Below are 26,254 nucleotides of genomic sequence, written 5' to 3'. Positions count from 1 at the left end.
GCCACCTTTAAATGGGGGCCAGGAAGAAGACTTGTCATCCACATAAATCACCAAAGCTGGGTTGTTGTTTTTTTTTTGGGGGGGTGGGGGAGGTTGCCTGTCTCTAAGCTATATTCAAGAAACACAATTTTAAGGTCATTTCTCTCATCTAAAAGGTATTAACTGCCTTCCAACCCCCTCATTCCAAAAGCTCATGGTCCTCAGTGCTATAGGTGCTTATGATTTTTACTCGTTCGACAATTTCTTTTCATACATTACAGGCAGGCAACAAACTGACCTTTAGTAGCCTAACCATGACAAACAGCTGTGGGTAAATCCAATATCTAATAAGATAGAACTACTCAGTCAATATGATCAATTCACTGAGAAAATCAAATTAAGATGACAGCCAAAGAGAATCACTACTGAATAGATTGTCTGAGACCAATTAGTTGACAAAGAAGAAGGATCACAAGTATCAAGCAAGGAAGTTCATAAAAAAATTCATCATGTTATTTAGACTAGTTTCCCCTCTGTATGTATGTATACATGTATGTATGCAAGGAAAATAACAAACACAAAGTAGTCACACTACTTCCCACACCTATTGCTGTACAAGTTTTTGAACTTTAAATCTGACACATTTTAGAATAAAATCTCAGACAGTATCATTAGCACTCACACTTCTGACCATTTTGAAATAGCATCTATGGGTTAGGGAAAGACTGTGCGCCAAAAAGGAGTTGTCTGGAGTTTATCAGTCATCAGAGATGGAAAACATCTCCATTATAAATAAAGGCATCGACTATATTACAGAAGAACTTCAAATGACATTTCGGGGTTGGCCTACCACAGTGGATGGGTAGTAAGTTCATCACTACAAGGAAGGCACCTGCAATGTTATGCAATTAACCCAGCAGCTCAGAGAACAAAAACAAGCTTATCAAATAATAAGGAAAACATGAAATCTAATGCCAGCTGGCGTGTCCAAAAGTAGTTCACAGTAAATTGGGAAAGGGTCCAGCAACACTCAAACCAATCAAACGGTGAGCATGCTTCACTTATTCCTTCAGTTATTTCACCCAGAAAGACAATTAAAAATGCATGTATTTCTTTAAAAAAAAACAGTTCAATGGAACTTTGTTTTCAAAACAATGATGATTACTCAGAGTATGATTCAATGCTGCTTTAATATATTTTCAAATGCCTTGAAGAATGTGAGAACCTTTTCTGTATTTTTTCTTTCTTTTCTTGTACATAAACATGACCATGAATATTCTCACTGATTTTATTAGTCCTCGTCACTCAAAAAAAAAAAAAAGAATAGACTTTGGGAGTTTGGAATCAAATTCCTATAACACTGTAAAATTCCATTGCTGACTATATTTAAATGTGACCAAAACTATGGAAACAAAAGTACTGATTAACTTAAATGAATTGATTATATTAAAAAAAATGTTCTTACTGCAAAATCCTCCCTCCACTGGTGGGCAGCTTGGACCTTCTCAGCTTCCATAGCCAGGCGCTGAAAAAGAAATTGTAAATCTTAGACACACGTGACCATCACCACAGGAACAGGGAATTACAACATAATACATTATCCACGAGCTTTGATGGTATAATTAATTATGGGCATGAAAAGCAACAAAGAGTACTTGCTTATGATCCATAAGTCCTAAATCAGTTAGCAATCTAATCTACTGAAGCTGATGCCACAGCAACGAACTGTCTACTCTTCTTGAATACCACTGAATTGACCTATCTCTCTTGTTTTCATCAGGGGTGGGTACCATCAAGGACTTATATTCCAATTTTTTGAAAAGAAAAAAAAAAGATTTAATGAAATAAAGGCAGTATAATCCTGTTCTTACAACACTACCAAATATTTCATTCAGTAGGAAGAGAATGATACTGAGACATTGATGAATATATGGTGACCAAATAGGCACACTGATAAGAACATGTTTGGAATTTCCTATTTGCTAAGAGTATGCATAGATGTTTCAAACATTATTTGAAAGACTGTAAACTTGGAATGCACACATATGGAAATACCTTCATTTTGCAGCCCTGTAGCATGATAAACTATGGGGGAGTGTAAGGCTGCTTTATTTCCCTTGGGTACTTTCAAGTTGAAATATCGGGGCAGAAATAGCACAAAGTTAACAGCAAACACAATAAATACAAATGTATTAAATTCACTTCTTAAGAGACAAATAGCAGGTTAGAATTTAGGCGAATACAAGCCATCCATTGATTTTGTCAGTCTCCAAGAAATATTCTCTGGTGGCTGCTCTCCCAATGAGTCAAGTCTACATGAACTAATGGAAGGACTTCTTGGGCCATTTTTGACATTAACATGTTAGTATCTGTCCTTTAAATTAAATACTATAATCTGTCTATTTTCTAAGCTATTACATAGGTATTACTAATAAATGTATAATAATATAATAAATATAGAATCAACTCAGCTCCTTTGATCTTTGATTTCCTCATATGCATCTAGAATGTAGATGCCTGCATGCACATACGCACACATACACTAAACACACACACACACAAACACACACACTAGATATAGATTTTAATAAAGTAAAGGACATTTGTTGTGAGAGCCTGAAAATTTTTAGAAGCCTAAAGATAGCAAGGCAAATGTATAAAAATGACACGCATTTTCAAGAGTTGAATACAAAAGTTGCCAAATTTTAGTTTCTCTGCCTGAAATGTAATATTAGAAACTCATGAAAAATATACTGTTCTTATGCCTTTATTCATAAAGAAATAAATGAAACTTTAATCAAATTTCATAAAAGTTCCAAATCCTGACTTTAGAGATAGTCTAGGTTAGAGCTAACACACCCACTAACTGCTTTTCCCGGTGACGAAAGACCCAAAGGTCATTACTTAAAGAAATCGACGTGCCTTCTAGACACTGCGAGCCTCTAATTAACTTCCATTCCAGTCAAGTGACATTTTAAAGCCAATAATCTACCAGTGAATGCCATAGGGAAATTGCACTAAGAGTAATAAAATCCCTATCTAATAAAGTGTGAAGATGTTATTGTCGGCCAGTCTCCATCTATACAGGTGTATATATAGGTACGCCCTATATCAACAGCTTGTTTCCAGAGAAAGCAAACGCAATTATGGAATGGGTGGTATAGGCTGTCGTGAGGCTGCTTAGGTAGGAACAGGCTTGAAGGGCTCTGGGGAGGAACCCCTCCTTCATAATAAGCAGCTTGTGAAAACAGGAACTCCAATTACAGGCCAGAAGAAAGGGAACAGAATCTTATCTCTGGCCTTGAGTGGAGACTTGACATTCAGAACTAGCTAGAAGGTCCCAGGCTTGCCCAACCTTTAGATATTGTGATGCCATGTGGTAATCTACAATATTTATGTGCAAGAACCACCCAATTCAGCTCCAGAAAAGTAAAATAACTTGCAAAATAAAGTTTCCTAATATTTTAAGTAACTTGATGATTTTGCAGAAGGATGGATAGACCTGTTGGTTAATTACCTTATCATTGCTATCTACCCAAAGGCTTTCTAGTAAAGAGCCAGGACACACCATTATCACTTCCCACTACAGTCTATCCAAAGGGCCTGATAATCACTGGGACAGGAAATAGTATAAAAGAGAATTCTAAAAGGCTGAGGCAGGAGGATTGCTGTAAGAGCGCCACGATGGACTATATAGGGAAATCCTATCTCAGAAGAAAAAAAAATATCTAGAGACAGTGTAAAGCCTGCCTAAGGTGTAGGCTGACATAGTGGCCTCTCTTAGCCACCTCAGCCCCTGAGAGTGTGCCACTATAGTAATGATATACCGACCTTCTACTCTATGCCCTGAGTACTGCGTGGGTTGTTTTTGTTTTGATGGAGATCACAAGGACTGGAGTGGAGGGGAAGTAAGCAGACATGAAGCCCATGTTGAACACTAAAACGCATCTGGCACATATAAGCAACTGGAGGAGGAAGGCGCCACTGGTCATCAGTCTCCTTGACTCCAGCGTCTCATTGTTAGCTCTGCCTCCTTAACTTCTCCTAAATTGAGCTTAATTCCCCCAAACCCGGAGCCGACTGACTGATAAACATCTCTGTGACATAGATTCAAACAATGTCCAGACAGTGGGGATGCAGAACATACTTTATCCAAACGGGGTTGTTTATAATGGAAAGTCCAGGCCACTTGCTAGAGCAGCAGCAACATCTTTCTAAGAGTCAGCTTACTCTCTTCAGCAAGGATGCTCCTTTCCTGGGGATGACCTTGTGGACAAAGAAGTGAGGCAGGTAAAGGAGAACTGGACCTCTGTTTGACCAACTCTTTCTTTACTTAAACCCAAAGTGCATGTCAGTTCCTGGAAATGAAAGTGGAGCCACTGGACCCCTTTCCCTGCCTTCTCCCCAATAGGGCCTGTCTGCTTTCACTACCAACCATTATCACCTCTTTAACTGGCAAGCTGGATATGGGATGCTGAACCTCCTCTGTTGGGGCTGCCTGAGTCTGTTGTTTGGCTCTAAAGTTTCCAATTCCAACACCTGTGAAGAAAAGTGAAGCTCAGTTCTGCTCATGACAAAGTCCAGAGGGTCACTTAAATGACTTCATTTTAAAAATGCATGTGAAAATCTTGAGAGATGTATTTAAAATTCACATATCCCTATGTCCATTGGAAATTTAGATTGCATCTTTAAAATAATAGTCATAAGAACACCTTAAAGATGACTTTTACAGACTCAGTTTTAACACAGCAGACTGGCCACTGAAGCTTCAGTCTCTGAAGCTTAAACTAATGCCAGTTTTTAGTTTCTCATTTATATCATTAGCCATCACGGTATATATGGTATATATGAAGACACTGTAGAATCAATTCTAAAACAATGACAGAAAGGTATGCTTTGGGGTTAAATGGAAACCAAAATAAAATACAAATTCATAAAACAGATTTGGGCACTGTCTTTACACAAGGCATCCCTTCAAAGGCAGATGGATTGCTCCTATCAGTAAAGAAGCTTTTGATATGCCATGGTCTGCAGGGACTAGAACAAAATCAAACCAGACAGACAGGAAAGAGTTTATCAGATGAGAGAAAGGCCAGCTCCCTTGGAGGTCTATTCAACCTTGACCTTCTCACTGCGCCCTATCTGCTCCTCTGACGCTGGCATTGAATTCTGACAGATGACGAGAAAGTCAAATAGGAAAGTGGATGGATATTGAAAAGGGTCGTTCTTATCATTCTCATCAATGGTATTCACATTTATCTCCTCTTACAAACACACTATTTTCTAAACATCTAAGTTTTCTGCTTCCTAGGCTATAAATTAATTTTAGGCTCATTTTTTAATTTTTAATTTTTAAGTTTTAAATTTTTAAGTTAAAAATCATCCAGATTTTTAAGAGCTTTGAAAGCAAACTCGGAGGCACCACAGGGCTATTTTATTCCGTCAAGACTCCAAAGCCAGCCGACATTCACATTTAAATACAAAGCCCTGTCTTAGAGAGTGCATCCAAACAAATTCTAAAACCATGTTTTTGGACAATCTAGATCAGAATTTTTCCTCCAATAAAGGACAATGGATATAAACAACCAACTAATTCAAGCAAAATGCGCATTTTCGATGAATGAGATTAATGTCCAAACAGTTAATACCCAATAAGGAATGGCAATTGCTGTACTGTACCTGTATTGACAATCTAATTATCACTGTAATGAGTTTTACTAATTTTCATTAAAAGGTTCTTAGGGGACTGAGATACACATTTGAACGAGCCAACAACACCTTTTGAAAATAGCAAATTAAGATGAATGCAGGCTTCCACATTCTGAAGAAAAGAGCACAGGCTTCTGAGGAAGGTGGAGGGGTGTGGCTTCTCTGATTGTTGCACAATTTAGTCATGAATTTTTTTTAATTTCATTTTTTGTTTGTTTGTTTGTTTATTTATTTATTTATTTATTTATTTATTTATTTATTTATTTATTTATTAAAGATTTCTGCCATCCCCTGCCAGTGCCTCCCATTTCCCTCCCTCTACCCCAATCAAGTCCCCCTCCCTCATCATCCCAAAGATCAATCAGGGTTCCCTGCCCTGTGGGAAGTCCAAGGACCACCCACCTCCATCCAGGTCTAGTAAGGTGAGCATCCAAACTGCCTAGGCTCCCACAAAGCCAGTACGTGCAGTAGGATCAAAAACCCATTGCCACTGTTCTTGACTTCTCAGTAGTCCTCATTGTCTGCTATGTTCAGCGAGTCTGGTTTTATCCCATGCTTTTTCAGACTCAGGCCAACTGGCCTTGGTGAGTTCCCAATAGAACATCCCCATTGTCTCAGTGTGTGGGTGCACCCCTCATGAACTTAACAGTCTTCAGCATCTCAGATGCTTATGTATTTTGTGTATATTTCTATTTATGTATGTGTATAGATGTGTGTGGACCTGTGCAGACATCTATAGGTCTGTTTCCATTTTAACATCACCAACACAACTCCGTCAAACAGATTATGTTAGAACTCTAATCACTGAAGGCCAGTTAAACGTATAAATATAAATAAAATGAAGCAAAGTCCTCAGCGGTGCGAAATTTCTCATTTCTTCCTGCAGAAAAGCTCACATCTACAGAAACAGATTGAAACAGAATTTTAGTAGCTATTTGAATTACAAAGCACCAATTCCTTATTTGAGTAATCAGAAGACCAATGGAAGCTTGGCATCTCTGCATGCACAATAGGGCATTGTCCTAATGCTGCAACCACCTTGGAGTCCGATAGGGCACTGTCCTACACGGCAGCTACCTTGTATCCTAATAGGGCATTGTCCTAAAGGTGAAGTCACCTTGGAGTTTTTCGTCTCGGGCCTTTTCCTGGAGCGGTGTCAGTGTTGGGGGCGGCGGACAGGTGCAGCAAGAAAGGCATTTTATCCTGACAAAAGGCTTTTATCAACACTGTGGAGGTCCGAAATAGTCTCCCCTCCGTGGAATGAGAGCAAATCAATATGTGACCCATGTCCCCTGACTGGGGTAAGGGAGCAAAGATTAGGCTATACAAGAGGGGTCACTCCTCCTCAGGGTGGGGATGTGGGGATTGGCTAATTTGTGGACCAAGCGAAGTGACCATAACAGGCTCCGGCAGAAGAGTGGGGTGGATGGAGTGGGCTGCTCATAACACCTGCTTAGGGCCTGGTTGTCTGGAAGACCCGGGTTCTCCAACAGCAGGAGATCATCTTGTAGAAGGGGGTTTACGTATCATTTAAAATGTATTCATAAACGTTGCTACAAATGCTCCATTGGACAGAAAGAACCATCGGGAATCACAGACAAGAGGTTATAGAGTTATAAAATGTGATCAGAGTATCCAAATTCATCACTATCAGTATATTTCACCATTTGACAAGGAAGCTGTGGCAACCAGGTGAACGTGTCTATATCCTGATTGGAAGGAAAAGTATCCCAAGTAACAATCTGAGCACAAAATAATGTGTACTTCCACAAGTCAGTGTGGGGGATCTTAGGAGAAGGCTATGACCTGGAGTTTAGCCTGAACATTATACAGAGATCCTTATTCATAATAATTACAAAAATAAAATTTAAAAGTTATTTTATGTGTGTGTGCTTGATTTTAGAAACAGTAAGCATACTTTTATGAAGTTAATATCTATAACATACAGTATGTAATATGTACATTCAAAATACAATCTCTTCCAGTAGAAACATACATTCTATTTATGTACTATGACACATAGAGCACACACACACCTTGGAGTCCCTATTTGACAGATGCTTTCTGAATGCCTACACTATCCGTGTCTTATCAATGTTTTTCAGTTAGAAACACACATACGTTTTTGTACTATGTTGCATACAGCACACACATGCACACCTTGGGGTCATTATCTGACAGATGCTTTGTGAATGTTTACACTATTCATGACTTATCTATGTTTTTCAGTTAAATTCCCATGCAAACCACAACTTTACCACAAATTTGAATTCCTCATTTGAAATTAAGGTTGTGTTTTGGTAGGATAAGTGTGCTAAACACAACAAGCTATATCACAGGCATTCTTACACACACACACACACACACACACACACACACATATGTTTGGCTGTGGGCCAGACTGCAAATATCCAACCACATAGAAACCAATAGTCTGAAACTTACTGTACAGAGTGTATCATTCCTGTCTCTCCTTGGGTTCTAGTACTTTAAGATAGAGATAATACATTCCAGGTCACCTAACATTCAGCTTGAGCCTCTCATCTGAGCTGGGCAATAACTGAACCCCCACGAGGCAGTGACCAGCATCTGTGGCTCACACTGGTTTTATGTGTCTGAAAAGATGTCGGTCTAATCTGATCCTTGATACTCCCGATTGTTTTCTCCCTGTGGGCTTTATGCCAAGGAGGAATCCCATCAGTTTCCCCCAGGGAATGGTTTCTCCCAGGAGGAAGCCATCATCCTTCCAATGGAGGTATAGGCAGAAAGAAGCAAGTCACTAAGGCCATGTGTGTGAGATCTGCTTTGCTGCAGTTGCCTGGGGCTGCCAATGCCGCTTCAGACAGCCAAGCTGCAGCCAGCTCGGACACAGTTCAGTGCTAGGAACTAACTGTTCATTACATCTTCACCATCAGAAGGCAGAAGGAATCTCATCTGCAAATGCAGACGATGCAATCCCTTAAGAAATCATCTTTTTTTTTTTTTCTTCACAGGCATTGTGCAAGCTGAATGACCTCAAACTGCCACTTGACCAAAGACATCCTCGGTGGCTCTGCCTGCTGTGGCTTCTCAACCCAAACCTTACAGCTAGAGCTAAGGCACATGTCTATGCTTTATTTACACCAGGTTAAAATAAACTTTACAAGCTTCCCGCTTTTGTTTAATGGTATAAAACATAAGGATAGGATCCTTATTTTTCAATTTCCCATTTTTTTTTTAAGTCAGGGAAATTCCAATACCTAAAAGGCATGCTGATGCAATCCAACGTAGATTTAGGAAAGTAATCTCCAATACTGAGACATTCTCCTGGCCTCTGGAAAGCAGCAGTCTGTCTGCTCAAGTGTTCAAGAGAAAGAACAGACTATAAAACTCATTAGAGAGCTTCTTTGAAAATTAAAATTTGTAAGAGATGGACTAAATAGAGATAAAAAACATGTACAGTTTAGCTGTCTGTGTAAATTCAAATATCTTAGTATATCTGTAACTACTTACAAGGAATGCAGAAACAGTTATCAGCATAATAAAATGTTAGTGTTGATTGGTTTAAGCCAAACCACAAAGGCATCTGTACAGGTGAAATGTAAAGATGCATAAGAATAAGTCATTTAATAATTTCCTATTTTTAAAATATCATGTTATGTGAAATAAAGATCCCACAATAACTACAGTATTTTTTGTCTATGGCGTACCAGCTCGGAAGCCATAACATGTGCAAAGCGTGTAGGTGAAACCTGCTGAAATCACGCTCGTCACCGTTAATTCTCTATTTGTGGCCATGCGAAAAACAAAACTTTGGAACAGGGCTTCTGGATCCTGGTGTAGAGATTTCAGCCTAGATTTGTCATGTTCAGCTAGCGCTTTTGAAATTAACCACAAAGCTTCAAGTCTAATCTCAGAGTTGTAATTAGCTCTGAACAATTGGCAGACTCTGGGAAAACAGAAGCCAGGGTAAAGGAGGTTTGTTTCATCTGGTGAGAAAAGCAAAAACCCTCTTAGCAGCAGCAAGAAAGCAACGGCTACACAACCGAGGATCAACACCACCTTCCTTCAGCTCCACAGCACACAGCAAGAAAACACAACCCTGATAAACCAAACGAAGGTTCCCCATCATCTGCAGGAATCCCTCACTGAACGTTTGTAAATCACCCTGGGCCCCTGACCAAAGACTCTGAAGCACTCCTGGGTCAAATCTGTCAATCAAGGTCAGTAGGGCACATCCTTTCTTCAGCTCAAGCCTTGAAAGCGCACCTCTCGGGCAACTTGTCTAGAGAGCATAGGCATTTGCTAAAAGCCACTCTTCCAGAAAGGCTGAGCGGAAGACAGTTGAGCGGAAACCAACTGAAGTCCCTTTCCTCCAAGATGCCACACCTTTTCGGCTCTGGGCCACACAGGAGGCCACTCCTTATCTACCCTCGAAATCACTGTGAGTTCCGTCCATACCAAAACAAACAAAAAAAAAAAAAAAAAAAAAAAAAAAACAAAAAGCAAGCAAACAAACAAACAAACACAGTTTTCCTGTGTCTGTACACCTTCTATGTCTTGTGCCATGTATGGCAGAGAGCAAACTCACAGTCACTGTGTGTGGACTTGCAGAGATAATGACTTCAAGGCTTCATCAAGATTGATAACTAACTTCACAGAAATGCCATCAGGCACTTTGAAATGGCAGGCATTACTGTGGCCTTATGGCCTCAAAACTTATCTTTCTACATGACAAGCATATTTCCCAATAACTACATCATTATTTAATTCTTTAAAATGCTACGTTAACTCAACGCCACATGAATGTTTAAAAACGTAAGATTTCACGGCGCTAGAGCAGATATCGACGCGAGGGCACTTCCTCGGCGAGTCTAGTCCTCGGTCCTGCTGGTAATGGCTCTAAGCTCAACACAGTTCAGGCATAATGTCAAATTATTTATCTAAGGAGACAGTGCAGCCAGAGAAAGCAAACGGCAACTCTAGCCAAGAACTAAACCTGCAATGTTCATTCCACAGGCCTTCTGACTTCTCCTTATAAACAGCGTGCTGACAGAGGCGTTCAGACACTGTGAGTGAATTGCTGGCAACATCTCCTTTCCCTGTGCTGGACTGACCTACATTGTAAGTAACTTCTAAAACAATAAAAATACCTCTACAGTTTAATAGGTAGACGACCAATGAGAAGTTAACTGGATATCTTCTACCATAATCGTCTATACTATAAAACAAAAATGAAAATCGTGGGCAAACTAGATGTTAATGAAGTCCTCCAACATTTTAAGAAAAACCACACACATTTTGTAGAGAAAACAGCCATCTTAAATATTTACTGAAATAAAGCTATAAAACATACTGGATGTGAGGTCAGAAAGTAAGAACCCTGCCCAGGGAACCTGCATGGCACTGACCTTGGCCCTTGACACGTGTGGGGCAGTTGTGTAGCTGGGTCTTTTGTAAAGCTCCTAGCAATGAGATCAGGATCTGTCCCTGGCACTTTGGGACCCTGTTCCCCATGATGGATTACCTTGCCCAGCCTGATATAGCGTGAGGGGCTTGTCCTGTCCTACCTCACCGTGATGTCCCATGCTTCATTCAATCCCATGGGCGGTCTGCCACTTTCTGAATGGAGACAGAAGAGGAGTGGATGGGGAGGGGAGTGTACAGGAGTCAGGGGTACGGGTTAGGGGAGCAGCGAGGGGAAACAGTGGTTGGTGTGTAGAATCAATGAAAATATGTGACTTAAATAAAATTTAAAGAAATAAAAGTGAATTACGCCCCTCCACAGACAACGTTGTACAGTGTACTACAAGAAGAAAATGTGTTATCTTAACTGCCGATTCTTACAGCTGTAGGAAATAAATAAAGCATAGGAACAAACTATTTGTTCTAAAGCTGTTATTCTGAAAACATATATTTTGAAAATAAAGCACATTGCCAATGAGTACGTGAGGCAAAAGTCCCTGGTTGAGAAATGCAGCCACGACTTAGACGCTGGCTTTGACTGGAGCTGCATGAACCCTGCCTGTGAAACAATAATCGTCACTTAGAACAGAGCGAAGCAATAAGGAAAATGATGCCTGCTATGGACAAAAGACACATAGAACATTATCACAGCACGTCACAACCAAGGGTACGCGGGGATTGTCACAACCAGTATATACGGGAATTGTCACAACAAAGTGTACACGAGGATTGTCACAACTAGTATACACGGGGATTGTCACAACTAGTATACACGGGGATTGTCACAACAAAGTGTACACGGGGATTGTCACAACCAGTGTACACAGGAATGTCACATAAACAAGTGTACACAAAGATTGTCACAACCAGTGTACACAGGGATTGTCACAACCACCTGTACATGGGGATGATCACAAACAAATGTACACGGGGATTGTCACAACCAGTGTACACGGGGATTGTCACAACCAGTGTACACGGGGATTGCCACAACCAGTGTACACGGGGATTGCCACAACCAGTGTACACGGGGATTGTCACAACCAGTGTACACGGGGATTGCCACAACCAGTGTACACAGGGATTGCCACAACCAGTGTACACGGGGATTGTCACAACCAGTGTACACGGGGATTGTCACAGCCAGTGTACATGGGATTGTCACAGCCAGTGTACATGGGATTGTCACAGCCAGTGTACATGGGATTGTCACAGCCAGTGTACATGGGATTGTCACAGCCATTGTACATGGGGATTGTCATAACCAGTGTACATGAGGATTTGTGGATGTTTTAGTGAAGCTCCGGTGCTCTACAAATAACCATTGACATTTCAAACCCTGCATTATCACAAGTAGATTCTCTTCACAAATGTTTATGTGTAAATTTACAAATGTAAGTGTGAAACTGAAGATAAATGGAGAAAAAGTGGTTAACAGAGATGGTGGGTTAAAAGAGCCATCAACTTTATTTTTATATCTACGATGACAGGACCATTAAGGACCATTTATTTTGATATAATTTTTCGTTGAACACTTTATTATCCACACAGTGTTTGCCATCATATTTCTTCTGTAGTAAAGCTTCTAAAACAGTCTCAATTAGTAGCTATCAGCTCCAATGGCAGGACGACTTTACAATCTTTAACTGAACGTCGAATGCTTTTTGATAGGTATTTGAGATGGTCAGCAACAGCATATAAAGATAAAGACGCAGAAAGGGGCAAAATTATCAGAAAGTACACCTTCAGCTAGTCTGAACACAATTCTCAAATTGGCTTTCATCTTTAGTTCCAGTTTTGTGTGGAGCTTGGCCAGTGAGAAGGCCACCCTCACTATGTTTAATAAAAATGGTCATAAGAGGAGAAAGGGGGTTTAATTTCCAAAGGTTCCCCCAAAGAAAGACATGTCTAAGTCATTGAGCCTGCTCCTATAGCTCGGATTGGCTTCAGGTCTCTCAAACAGTTGGTTCACATTTTAAACGAGGATTTGTCATCACTTTGGTTCTTTCTACTTCATCCTCACACACTGACTACTAGCTAATCAATGCCATTTAAGGCTACTCTGGCTGACGAACTAATCATTCCTACCCTGTTACCTCCGCTTCTTTGTACGTTTACACCATTTGCCTAAGAGCTTAGTTCACACACCAGATGCCAATTCAGTAGCAGGTATAGAGAAAAGAAATGACCTGAAGACAGTAGGCAGGTTTTCTGCTTGGCTCCTGTTGTTATGGAAACACCCTTCCCTCCCCCATCAATCTGGGGAGGGGGTAATTGAATCATGTCCTATGAAGGATACAGTGTGTGCTCTATGCACAGCTGATTCTTGGGGGTCAGAAGATGACAATTGTGTGTCCATCAACATCAGACTCGTCAACATGGAGTTCACCATTTTTTTTTTTTTTTGGTTTAAGTATCAGAAACACTATTCATTAGTAACTAAAAAAATGTCATTCTTATTTTGCTCTTTTCTGAGAATATATCTTTTCAAATGCTGAAAATTTTAGTATCTCTAGCTTTTTTTTTTTAACTTGAGCAAGACTATTATTATTCCTCTTCTTCTCAACAAAAATTTAGCAGTTACAATAAAGGCTTCCAGTAAATTACGAATCCTCTTATTAATTCTATGACTATTCTATAATTTTCTGCTCACACCTCTTAAATGTGGCACTTCTCAGAAGTAAGAAATTTTGAAGCTCTTGGCTCTTAAGTTCACAATTCAAAATCCTTCTTTTATGTCTTTTAAATAAAACTGGTATGAAACAATACATCTAATGTCTTAATAATACTAATCGCTAAAACACACTCCTTTCTTCCTATGATCTAGGAAATGTCTTACACATAGATTACCTGAGGTGTGTATCATAATAAGACAAAAATAAAAACTAAGGTTGAGAATGTCCAAGTGTTAAGCTTTTACTACGTTCTTTACATATGCTATCTTTATGCAAATTATAAAGACAGTAAGAGACAATATATTCTCATACAGATAGTAGTAGACAATAGAAAGTGGCTGAGGTGTTGGGATTTGCTAGAAGCGACCTACTATACACCACTTGCCTCGACCATGAGAAAACAGTATAGCTTGTCCACAACACCACTGAAGCACAGAATACTAAACAGAAATAATTTATGCTCATTCAACACAAAGCACAAAAGACCTCTCGGTGTTTATAAAACAACAAGTAAAAAGCTTGAGTCTTCTTTAGTCTTTATTCAATTTTGTCCTTATCTTCTAAAATACCACATCAAAAAAATCTCACCTGGAATTTTCTACCTAGAGATTTTACAGACATTTAATCAACCTCAAAAGTAAAATATCATTAATAAAAACTCTCTGTATTGAACAAATATCCAATTTCTAATTTTTATTATTTCTTAATGAATATAAATACTTTTTTAAAAATCGTTTATTTATTATGTATATATTGTTCTGTTTGCATGCATGCCTGCATGCCAGAGGAGGGCAGCCAGATCTCATTATAGATGGCTGTGAGTTACCATGGGGATGTTGGGAATTGAACTCAGGACCTCTGGAAGAACAGCCAATGTTCTTAACCTCTAAGCCATCTCTCCAGCCCAGAATATAAATACTTAAAAGCCATTGCATTGAGAATTACAATTAACCTGGAGATGGTGTGAAGTACACAGAAGTTGTACATGTAAGGCATATCCAAACACTATACCACAGAACAGAAGAATCTGCCTACTGGGCATCAGTGTTCTATGACCAAATGCCTCAAAGGGCTCAAGATTCTGAAAAGAAAATATTGACAATTACTTCACCAAATCTTTTTAAAGGTTTTGAAATTAAAGTCAAAGCTACTATGATATATGCTACAAAGAATTTAGTCTATATTTCCATGTTCTGTAAACATGGAAAATGTAAACAGGTCTACGTTCATCTGACATAAGCAATAGAAATGAGAATAGTACATTCTTCCCATCTGCTGATGATAATGTGTTAATATCTTCAATTATTATATGACAAAAGACCAAAATGTGTTCATATATAAACAAGAGCAACGCTGAAAACTGTCAGCATTTCTAAAGAAGCAGCAGAGATGCATGAACACAATACAATTGGTTTAATCAGTTAAGTCAATTAGTACACCCTTCTGATCTGGTAATTTCTACATGTAGAACTTTATTTTAGAAGCTCTGTGGGATACTGTGATATCTAAGTGTAACATCTATAGATGTAATATGTTAGAGCTCCATTGGATGTTGTGATAGTTATCAATTTGATATAACAGAATCCCCTGGGATATCATTATTGGAATACACATGAGGTATTACCTTGGTGACATCAATTAATACGGGACAACCCATCTTAATTGTGGATGTGACCATTTCCTGGATTATAAAAAAAAATGAAGAAACTGAGTTCTGTTGTAGGAAGAACACAGTCATTTCTCTCTGCTTCCTGGTTGTAGATGTTGCATGACCAGCTGCTTCAAGCAAGCTCTTGCTGTCTTGAGTTCCCTACCACAGAAGGCTGACTGTCCCCTAGAGCTGGGATTCAGTAGAAATTCTTCCTCTCAGGAGTCATTTTTTTTTCCAGGATATTTCATTATATAACAGGAAAAGAAACTCAAACAGCTGCTACATCAAAACAGTATTGACTGGGTTGTTTATCTCAGAACGTAGGGATGCTGGGAAGTCAAGAGTAAGGTACTGGCGGATTTGTCCCCTAGTGTGGAGGCCATGCTGGATGACTCACAGATGACTTTCTTTTCCTCATGATCTCACTTGGGAGAGAAGGAAGAGAGTCCTCCAAGAGTCTGACAGATGGAGACTATGGTGGTCTGAATGAGAATGGCCCCAATAAGATCCTATGTCTGAACCTGAATTCTGCAGTCATGGACTATTTGGGAAGGATTGAGAGGTGTGGCCTTATCAGAGGAGTTTTGCTACTGGGGGTTGGCTTTGAGGCTTTCAAAGCCCATGCCATTCCCAGGGAGTCTCTTCCCCACACCCTGGGTTGTTTTCTTGAAATGCAACCACTCAGGCACCGCCCTGGCCCTAGTGCTACACCTGCCTGCCACCTTGTTTCCCACCTTTGTATCCATGGACTCTGCTACTCTCTGTCACCAAGAGGCTCAAATTAAAGGCTTTTGTTTTGTAACTTTCCTTGGTCATGGCGTCTCTTCCCAGCAAGAGAAAAGTAAATAATCTAGCATTAGCCACATTAATGCAGAGCTCTAGTCAAAATCCACAGCTGATACCATTACATTGGAGACTAGGCTTACAGAGGTGGATTCTGAAGGCTTTATGTACTTAGTCCGTAGAATGTAATAGTAGAAGAAAGTATCAAAAACAAAACAATAAAATAGGTTAAAAGTGTGCTAAGGAAAATTTTAGATATGAGAAAATATTATGTAATATACTTTAAGCAAAATAGTTGTCATATTTAAAAGATTTCAAACGTTTGAAATATTTTTCATATTGAGGACCTATTTTACTATTTTAGCTCACTGTCAAATAAATAGATGTGGCAAGAGCCATAAAAAAGAAATATAATAATTGATATTAAGAAGTAGATGGGAATTTTAAACTCAATAACAGTCTTTATTTAAGGACTGTAATAAATAAATAGAATATGATATATAAACTTTATTACAGACATATTTTAAAGGAAAAGAGTTAAAATGAGTTTATCATTTCAGATAATTATCTATTCTTAACTTATAATGAAAAATCCTCACTATATAGTTGTAATATAAAGGTACGGTTTACAACCATGAAAAAGTGGTGCCTTTAGGATAGTTAGACTTAGGTTTTAGAAAACAAAGGCAAAATTTTAAACAATCTAAGGGTTAAATGGCACTGCTTTCCACCTCCACAGAGAACTGTGTCTCCAAGGCAATATCGCATGTTCTTGTTCTCTGCATAAAAGATGCAGCTTATCAATTAGTTCCTCCTTATCACGAATATAAACCAACTCTTAATCGTTTCATATCCGTAACTGTATTAGCTCTGAATAAATTGTTGTAGAGAAGATTCTGTTCTGTGGGCTCACAGGAAATTAATTACCGAAAGACAATACTGGCCCTCTGTTATCAATCAAACAAGCAGAAAAACAAGTCCATCTAATGAGGGCTCAGCTTCGTTAACTTTCCTAAAATCTGATTTGTAATAGAACACCACAACGTCCTCAGTTCCCATAAAGTTAAATCAGATCAGCGCCGCGCTGTGCGGATCTGCTTCCAGCGCCCCTCCATGATCTGAGTGCAATCTCATATTCTCTTCATGCTGGGGTACTGTCACATCAAATATTCCTTTATAGCGCTTTGGGCCATTTTCAACAAAACAAAGGAATTTTTGTAATACCCATAAACCTATCACCGTCTCCTCCTGGCATTACAGGAAGAAAATCGATTCGCAGAAACCTGGGCTTAGAGATTGGCAGCGCTCTCGGGGATCACCAGGTCTCACCTCTCTACAGACCTCAAACGAGGTTACATAAAGCACCTGGCTAGGCAGGTGGATGGCAAAAGGAGACAGAAAATATTTTTCTTAGAAAACAAAGCATACAATCACATCATGGCACATAACCCACAAGGTACATTCCAGCATATTTATAGGTCAAAATGACATTTTATGAATACGTCCTAAACTGGATCAATAGTAAATAAACTCGGGAAAACGATAAAGCTCTAAAAAAAATTTATTTTAAAGCCTAAGGAATTTAGAGAGTTGCATTTCTTTCCACATCATTTCCTTCTCTATAACCGTCTGCTCTACTCTCATTGGAAAACAGGAGTGTAGTTGACTCCTTTCGGTGACTGTGTACTTTAACATATTGAAATATGCCTTTCTGTATCTGCCCAACGTAAGCATGCTCACTGGCATATTTACTTAGACAGCATTAATTTCCCGCAAGACTAGAAAATAATTTTTCATAAGTTATTAGTATAAAAGACGTTTGTCATAATAGCCTCCTGATAAAAGCTTTGAGAGCTTCCCAAGGTAATCTTGATTTATCGAGCTGCTTTTCAGCAAAAAGGTGTTTAATTAGGTTGTCTCGCACCTCTCTGAGTCTGCGAAACTAATCACCACCTTCTAACTCAAAGAACATAGCCAGTTCCTTTGAAACGTATCCCCTGCAATCCTCTGGATTTTGTTCTTACATTCAGTTTCATCTTCTAGTAGGGAAATCTTTGACTCTAACAGTGTGGCTTTTTCTTTCTTTCTTTTTTATTTTTTATTTTTTTTGGTGGAAGACTTTTAAAAAAAGCCACAACAAGAATACCATCCGCAATGTGTTGCTTCTCTTGTTAATGAGGTTCAGGTGTGTGTATGTGTGTGCAAGCAAGTGTGTGTGTGTGTGTGTGTGTGCATGCGCGCGTGCTTGTATACACAGGTGCATGTATGTATTTTGTGCTTCAAGAGCAAATAGATGGATGTTTAACAGCAGAGATTAAAAAAAAACTATGGACAGTGAATAAAATTGAAAAATAAATTACGTATTAACAAATGCTTTCCAAAGATAGAGAGTACATGTTTAACCAGGTGTGTTTTCATCTCAGTTTGGATTCACGCTTCATCATAGGAGTAAAAGGAATGCTTGATGTTATCTACTGTGACCACAAACACCCCACCCCTCCAATAAAACTAATCAGACAGTACAGTGACGTTCTTGCTGTCGTATTTCTAAGAATTTGTGCATTTCAAAAGTATATTTGATTTTTCTATAGCCCTCACCACTTTGAGGTAGAAGATAGGCAAATTTAGGTACCAACACAAACTTCCCGCCCTTAATAATTTTATAATTCCATGTTGTAAACTATACACGAAAGAATTAAACAGGATGATATCTAATGAAAAGTAATCTGGGTGTGTTTTCAAAGGAACCCATATGCTGCAGAGATACTTGCTTGTGCATGTTCACGGCTGTTCTATTCATAATAACCAGTAAAGAAAAACAGCATAGATGTCCAACAACTGATAAATGGATAATGGAAATGAGTTACATGTTCACTATGGAATATTGTTTCTGTAAAGCAAAATAAGGTTGTGAGATTCACAGGGAAACGGATGAAGCTATGAGCAGTAACTGTGACTAAGCAAACCCAGACCTTGGAAACCAAATGCTGCGTGCGTGGTTCCTCTCCTTTGCAGATGCTGCCTTTGCATGTTTAGATAAATGCTTCCAATGGAGTACCCAGAAAAATCAGAGCACTAGCAAACGGTACGTGGGGAGAGGTGAGGGCATGGATTAAAGATACGAATGGTACGGGAGGGGAAAGCATATGAGGTGGGTTACCGGGTGAGATATGGAGTATGGGGAGGAATAGCTTCAAAGAAGAACTATTTGAAAACGTCATTTAGGAACTTACTACCATAAAAGTACCCCCCCAAATAATACATATATAAAAATAGTTCAAATAGACTACCAATAAAAAGTCTAGTGCCAGGTATGTCTATCACATTTGAAGTTGTTAGTAAGTTTGAGCCCCATAGATCTCAATCTCTCTCCAAATAACACATTGACAATTGGCTTGGTTCCCCTCCAGAACTTGCTAATAAGACGTATTGCTGAAATAATACATACTTGAGTATTAGGGCATGGAGAAATCAAACGCTTCCTGACTTGAACGCTTAATTTTTTTTTTTAGATTTATCTATCTATCTGTCTATCTAGCTATCTATCCATTTATTTATTTATTATATTGTGTTCTACCTCTATGCATGCCTGTAGGCCAGAAGCGGGCACCAGATCTCATCACAGATGGTTGACAGTCACCATGTGGTTACTGGGAATTGAACTCAAGACCTCTGGAAGAGCAGCAAGTGCTCTCAACCTCTGAGCCATTAATTTCTTCAGCTAAGGAAGCTTCATTCTTATAGGCTAGCTTCCATAGTGCTGTATGCATGCTACCAGAGAAGAAGTAACACTCAATCTTGACCACCTGTGAAGGAAGGACTGTGCTCTTTAAAAGCTATTGACCTAGCAAGACATATCTACAGGTGCGAGACTATGTCCAGATTAGATTCTAGCACATCTCCGAAGGCAGAACTAATTTTTGATACTGTTCACCACACAAAAAAAACAAACAACCAAAAACCTGTGGCTGCCGAGTCATAGGCCGTAGGGAGAACCTAGTTTTCCCACTTTCTAAGTGGACTTGATAACACACTCGCCCAAGTTCTTATCTTTATACACACAGAGCCAGGCATTTCTCGGGCCTCATCAGAGGAAATCTGTTTTGCACGGTAGATGCTGATTAATTCAAAGCCCCACAAACGGTCAGTGTGCAGAGAATAAGAGACTGAAGTGTTCCCGTCTAAGTGAGGCTTCTATAGCACCCTTCTCCTACCCGGGCCCAGGAACATCAGGAAAGCGGGCGGGAAAAGAGAAAAGGAGCCACATGGAGTGGATACCTGCGATGGAACAGGATTCACATGGCATGATGGGATCATTTGCGCGCGAGAACTCACAGAGACGCGGACTGCAAGAAAAAACCTGTACAAGGTCAGGCCAGGCAAAACCCCAGCTCTCAGAGGGGAGGAGGTCACGAAATCTCCCCTCTAGCTAGGTGTCCTGGCAGCTGCTGGTTGCTGGGAGAGAGATTATGTTCCCCGAGAGGCTACCCAAGCTCCAGGAGTTTGTGCGCATGTGCGCACATCCTGGCAAAGCTAAGCGGACTCAGTGGGTTTCAAACAGAACACAGGAAGCTGGGAGGGAAGAATGGTAAGAGATTAGGGGGAATTAAAGAGGAGGGAATTGGGGGCAAATTTGATAAAAATATATTATACGCATGCCTGAAATTATTAAGTAATAAAAAGGCAACTTCATATATTGAACAATCATTGACTTCCTAAAGAAGAATAAAAGGGAGACATGACATTTAATCACTTAAAATATAAAATGAGTTCACAATCACTCTAGCAATAACACCCTCTGTGTTAAAGGTATAGAAACTCCTTCAAGGCAGTGCTTAAGTTCTATAGCTAAGGAAAGACAGAGAAACAAATGTATTTAAGACAGCAAAGCCTCATACTTCAAAACAGGAAATCAGGCAAACAGAAGCAAGGAATGTCTAAATACTTTAACTTTCAAACAGTGGCCCACACAACAATAGAAAAATAGATATAGGTTATATATTATATAATATATATCGTATTATAATATATTAGCACAGTCTTCTAAGGCAGACAGGAAGGTGACTTTTAGAATGGAAGTGTGAACTAGTGGAAGGGGCAGTGTGCCCTGAGAACAGATAATAGGATGCCTCATATAAAACAGGTGGGTGTAACCTCAGAGAGGGTCCACTGAAAGGGGAGTTCCTGAGCTGCACCGGAAGATTAAATAAGATAAAGAAAGAAGGTTGATGTATGATGAAGGGTAACAAAGGGTTTTGAAAGAACACAGACTTAAGGATGAAGGGCTGGTGATGAAAGAAGAGACGAGACCAACAGAGCACCAATATTGAAGGATCTTACTCCGCATTAGACCTGGGGTCTGATAATAGCGCTAAAGGGTGTTATATGTTCATGAAACTGCTTTTCTCCCTAGCCCCAAATGTTTCTCCTCAAGAGTCTGGATGTTCCTATTCACTCCCTGGCACTGAAGAACCACTCTGGCCTAGTGAACATGGGGCAGTTTGATCCCTTCCCAACTTGGCCCAAGAAAACGTGGAAGGTAGCTGCATGATTTTTATGTTTGCCCTTGCGATGGTCAGCCCATGTTAACTGCAACCATGAATGACTGGCTCAAGAGAGGAAAGTGAGGTAACTCTGCAGAGATTCCCAGTCAGCGAAGGAGGGGGGCCAAGGAAGGAGCGGACATGCTCTCTCGTGCAGCACGCAGCGGCTCTGCGGAAATTCTCTTGCTGGGGATCTCCAGGACAATCCTCTAAAACATCAATCCCTTCTCTAGTAGCTAGAGGCTCTCTCCATTACAAGGACATTCTATAGCCCAAAGTCTTATGACCTGGATTTGGGGAGGATATTTTACCTCCCACCAAGTGTATTCTTTTTATTAGACAGTCTCACAGCAGAGGATAAATCTAGGGCTACATCCTGAGGCCATGTAGCAGCTTCTATATGCATAGTCTAAAAACTGTCCTAAGAGCTTGGTACTTTGCGACACACAGCCAGGAAGGATTTCCATAATAGAGCGTGGAAAAGATGGGCAAAGCAAAGGCTGGGATTCCTGCAAGTGAGTCACTTTTCTATGGCAGTAGAGAGAAATGGTGAGTTTCCAGATTAAAGCAACAGCATCCACTAAGATGTATTTAATCCACTGCAGAATATAGTACTTAATCCAATCCAGGCTAAACTATTTGGATAACTTCAGTACAGCTCTAAGGCCTAAGTGCAATTCATGAGGTAAATAGTATTAGGGTATTTTATATCTCATCTCATCAAAGGTTCTCTGAGTATTATATCCTGATGTTTTATTTCTAAAGTAAGTTTATATTTTATTCAGGATTTAGAAGTGTTTAAACTTCCATATGTGGTTCAACTTTCTAACTTTTGAATCACAGCATAAACGGTAGACACTATAACTTCATAGGCTAAACTGAGGGGCATATGTGTTTCTAATCCATGAGGCAGAGTCATGAATTAAAAATTTTCTTTCACTGTTGGTAGAAATTACTTTCTATGGTTGCTGGCATGCTAAAAAAAAATTCTAAAGGTTAGTTAAGCCTGACCATATTTTACAAATTCTTTTAGGTTGGATGTGCCCATAGGTATAACACAGACAAGTGCGAAATCATTTTTCAGAAGAATTAAGTATTCAACTAAAATTCCCTACAATTAAATATGCATGAAAATGAAAATCCTAGTAGGAACATTAAGCTGTAGTCTATCCAAATGTCTCCTTAAAACTATACACACACGTGTGTATAGGTGCACAGTGTTTGGACAAAGTAGAAAGAACAAATGTATATAGCACTACTATCCCACAGCCCAAAAATATTTGTATTAAATTCTGAGTTTGTGCTGAGTTGCAGTCCAGCGAGAGAAACCCCAGAGCTTGTCCACAGTGAGCTCATGGTTCTTTGTGTAATCTCGTGAATCTCTGTACTCCGAATGGGCGTAATTGCAGTACACATCTCACAGAAATGACCTCACCTGACTTCAGAATCACCCAACCAGGAGCTGAGCCTGAGGTCACACTTTAAAAGAGGAGAAAACTCAGGCACAAAGGTTAAAAATCTAAGGAAGCAGTAGAAGGGCAGGGGGTGCCCAGAAGAAAAATCCCAACTGCCATTCTGACTCGGCCACAAACACTGTGCCGATGCTTCCCACATCTAAGCAAGAACATGACCTGCAAATGGACATGCAGGACTCTGTAAGCCAGAGTTCTGTGAGGCTCTAAGGCAGTGACCCCAGTCCCTGAGTTCATTAGCGAGAGTGGGTTAGCTTCTAAATCCCTTTGTAAAAGGTGGGAATCAACAGGGAAGAGCCAGGCTCCACTTTCCATGTGAGACTTTTAATGAACGTGCACTGCAATCTACTGTGGTATTGTAGTTAGAAACTTAAGGGTCTGTTCTCTTTACATTCAAGCACGCTACAAATGTGCTCTCTCTCCCTCCCTCCCTCCCTCCCTCCCTCCCTCCCTCCCTCCCTCCCTCCCTCCCTCTCTCTCACATAAATACATACTTGCATGTATATCTTGCATATAATGTGCACATGTATTTTATTCACTATGAAAGCTTGACTTTGTAAAGAACCCACTGAATTCCCAGTCTGCAGTGAAGACGGTTTCTTCACTTGTCATCACAGTTACAGCACTAACAACAAAGGGTTTGGATTCTCTTGCCTGTCTTCAGAGGAGAATGCAGACATCCTCCCTTTGTTAGCAACCAGCACAAGCACAATGTTTAAGACCGGATTTGCTTTATCTTAATTATGTGTGTCTGTGTTGGTACGTGGGTTCATGCTTGTGAGTGCAGTGGGGGTGGACACCAAAGGTGTTGGATCCTCTGGAGCTGGAGTTACAGGACACTGTCAGTCACCTGACGCTGGTGCCAGGAACTGAACTCAGGTTCTCAGGAAGAGCAGTATCTCCCCAGCCACTAGACTCATTCAAAGAAAAAAATATATATACTTGTTACTTTTACAGTTTACTTTTCTTTAATGGCCTGTACTTATTCATTTCCATTATAGAATCAAATACATAAATATTTACCATTTTAGGTATATTTGTTTTTTTACCCACATGTAATATGTTACAGTGGCCCATAATAATGGCAACAAAACATACAATTTAGAAAAATAATAAAAACAAAATGTCTTGTTAGGCTATATTTGATAATAAACACTAAGTATTAAAGTAATTTGACTTATTCTGTCATAAATGAGTATGAGTTTGGGGACTATAGAACATGTAAAATATTTTTTAAGTAATTCACCTTTAATACTCATTAAAGTATTGGGTTTCTCTGTGGGAGAACTTTACATCAAATCTATTGGGAATCAGAAGAACGTTTTAATCACTTTTGAAAGCTCTACTTTATATTATTTATTGTATATATTTTCATTGGAAATAATTTTCATACAATATATGCTGATCACAGGGAAACCTATTTTTTTAAACATTTTACACTAGTGGGCAGAAATTTGGAAATGACTTTTTACTTTTTCTTAACCCCAAACACATTCATACTAAGTTTTCCTTTTTGGTAATTTCTTATATATTTACACATTTTTCTGCCTTGTGGTACACAATCCAATCTTTAGATAAACAGATACATAGCCTTGCCAAAAAGTAATGCAATTACACACAGAGAGAGAGAGAGAGAGAGAGAGAGAGAGAGAGAGAGAGAGAGAAACAGAGACAGAGAGTCAAATGGATTCAACAAATGGCACTGGCAAAATGTATTTTTACCAGGAGAAGAATGAAATTAGATTCATATCTTTCATCTTGTGCAAAAATCAATTCAAAATTAATTAAAACCTGAAATGTTGTCACTTCTAAAAGAAAACATGGGGAGTATCCTTTAAGAGACTGAGGTAAGCAATAACTTACAGAACAAAACATCATTAGCACAGGAATTTACCCCCAATATCAGCAGATGGAACTACATGAAAATAAAAAGTTCTGTACAGCCAAGGAAACAGTCAGCAGAACCAACAGCCACAGAATGGGAGAAAATCTTCACCGGTTACACTTCCAACAAGAAGCTCATATCCAGAATTTACAATGAAACGTAGTAGCTAAATACCAAGGAAGTAAAACCGTCAGCCAATAAATAAGCTAATAAATTAAATAGACTGTTAAAAAAGAAATAGAGAAAGACATTGGCTAATAATTGTTTGAAGAAGTGCTCAACATCCCTAGTCGTCAGGGAAAGGCAAATTAAAGATACTTTGAGAGAATTCCTGGCCCAAGTCAGAACAGCTGTAACCAAGAGATCTGATAACAAGCCTGAGAGAGTGAGGAGCCCCACTCACGGCTGCAGAGGTTCCCCTAAAACAGCCACTGTGGAAACCCACGTGGTGATGCCTCAGATCATTCACTATGGGACCACCGTGTGACCTAGCTACTTCCTTTCTAGCCATACCCCAGAGAATCCCACATCCCGCCACAGAAAAGTTTGCTCCTCCATGTTACTGCTACGCTATTCACTTCAGCAAGCGCACAGAACCAATCAGTTGCTCAGAAGCAGGGAAATGGACAATGAGATGAAATACTATTCATCTCTAAAGAAAACTAATGCCACAATATTAGCAATGAATTAAATGAACTTAGAACATTAGGCATGATCATAAATCTCAAAAATTAAAAAAAAATAGCCCCCTCTCCCACATATGTGGATCCTAGCCCATAGGGTATACGTGTGATGGAGGTGGGTCTTGTATCTTATCTGTTGATTTCATTGGTTAATAATAAAGAAACTGCCTCGGCCCTCATAGGACAGAAAATTAGGTAGGCGGAGTAGACAGAGGAGAATGCTGGGAAAAAGAAGCTGAGTGAGTGAGTCGCCACGATGCTCCCACTCCAGACAGACGCAGGTTAAGATCCTCCCTGGTAAGCCAGCTCATGGGCTACACAGAATATTAGAAATGGGTTAGAACAATATGTAAGAGCTAGCCAATAAGAAACTGGACCTAGCCGGGCCAGGCAGTGTTTGAAAGAATACAGTTTCCGTGTAATTATTTC

At 39.5% G+C, this 26,254-nt stretch overlaps 1 protein-coding gene across 1 annotated transcript in view; it reads right to left on the bottom strand.

The window, feature by feature from the left end:
* Nucleotides 1-26,254, bottom strand: part of Cacna2d1 (calcium voltage-gated channel auxiliary subunit alpha2delta 1) — a 347,097-nt gene that overhangs the window by 209,245 nt on the left and 111,598 nt on the right. The window contains exon 3 of the mRNA XM_050139771.1: nt 1,445-1,504. Coding sequence (XP_049995728.1) covers nt 1,445-1,504 — 60 coding nt within the window. The remainder of the gene's footprint in view (nt 1-1,444; nt 1,505-26,254) is intronic.

This window comes from Alexandromys fortis, unplaced genomic scaffold (assembly GCF_014885135.2).
Source record: "Alexandromys fortis isolate MF-2015 unplaced genomic scaffold, M_Fortis_MF-2015_v1.1 scaffold_38, whole genome shotgun sequence".
Taxonomy (NCBI): Eukaryota; Metazoa; Chordata; class Mammalia; order Rodentia; family Cricetidae; genus Alexandromys; species Alexandromys fortis.
Note: the sequence above shows the minus strand (reverse complement) of the source record. Positions and strands in the feature narration are given on the sequence as shown.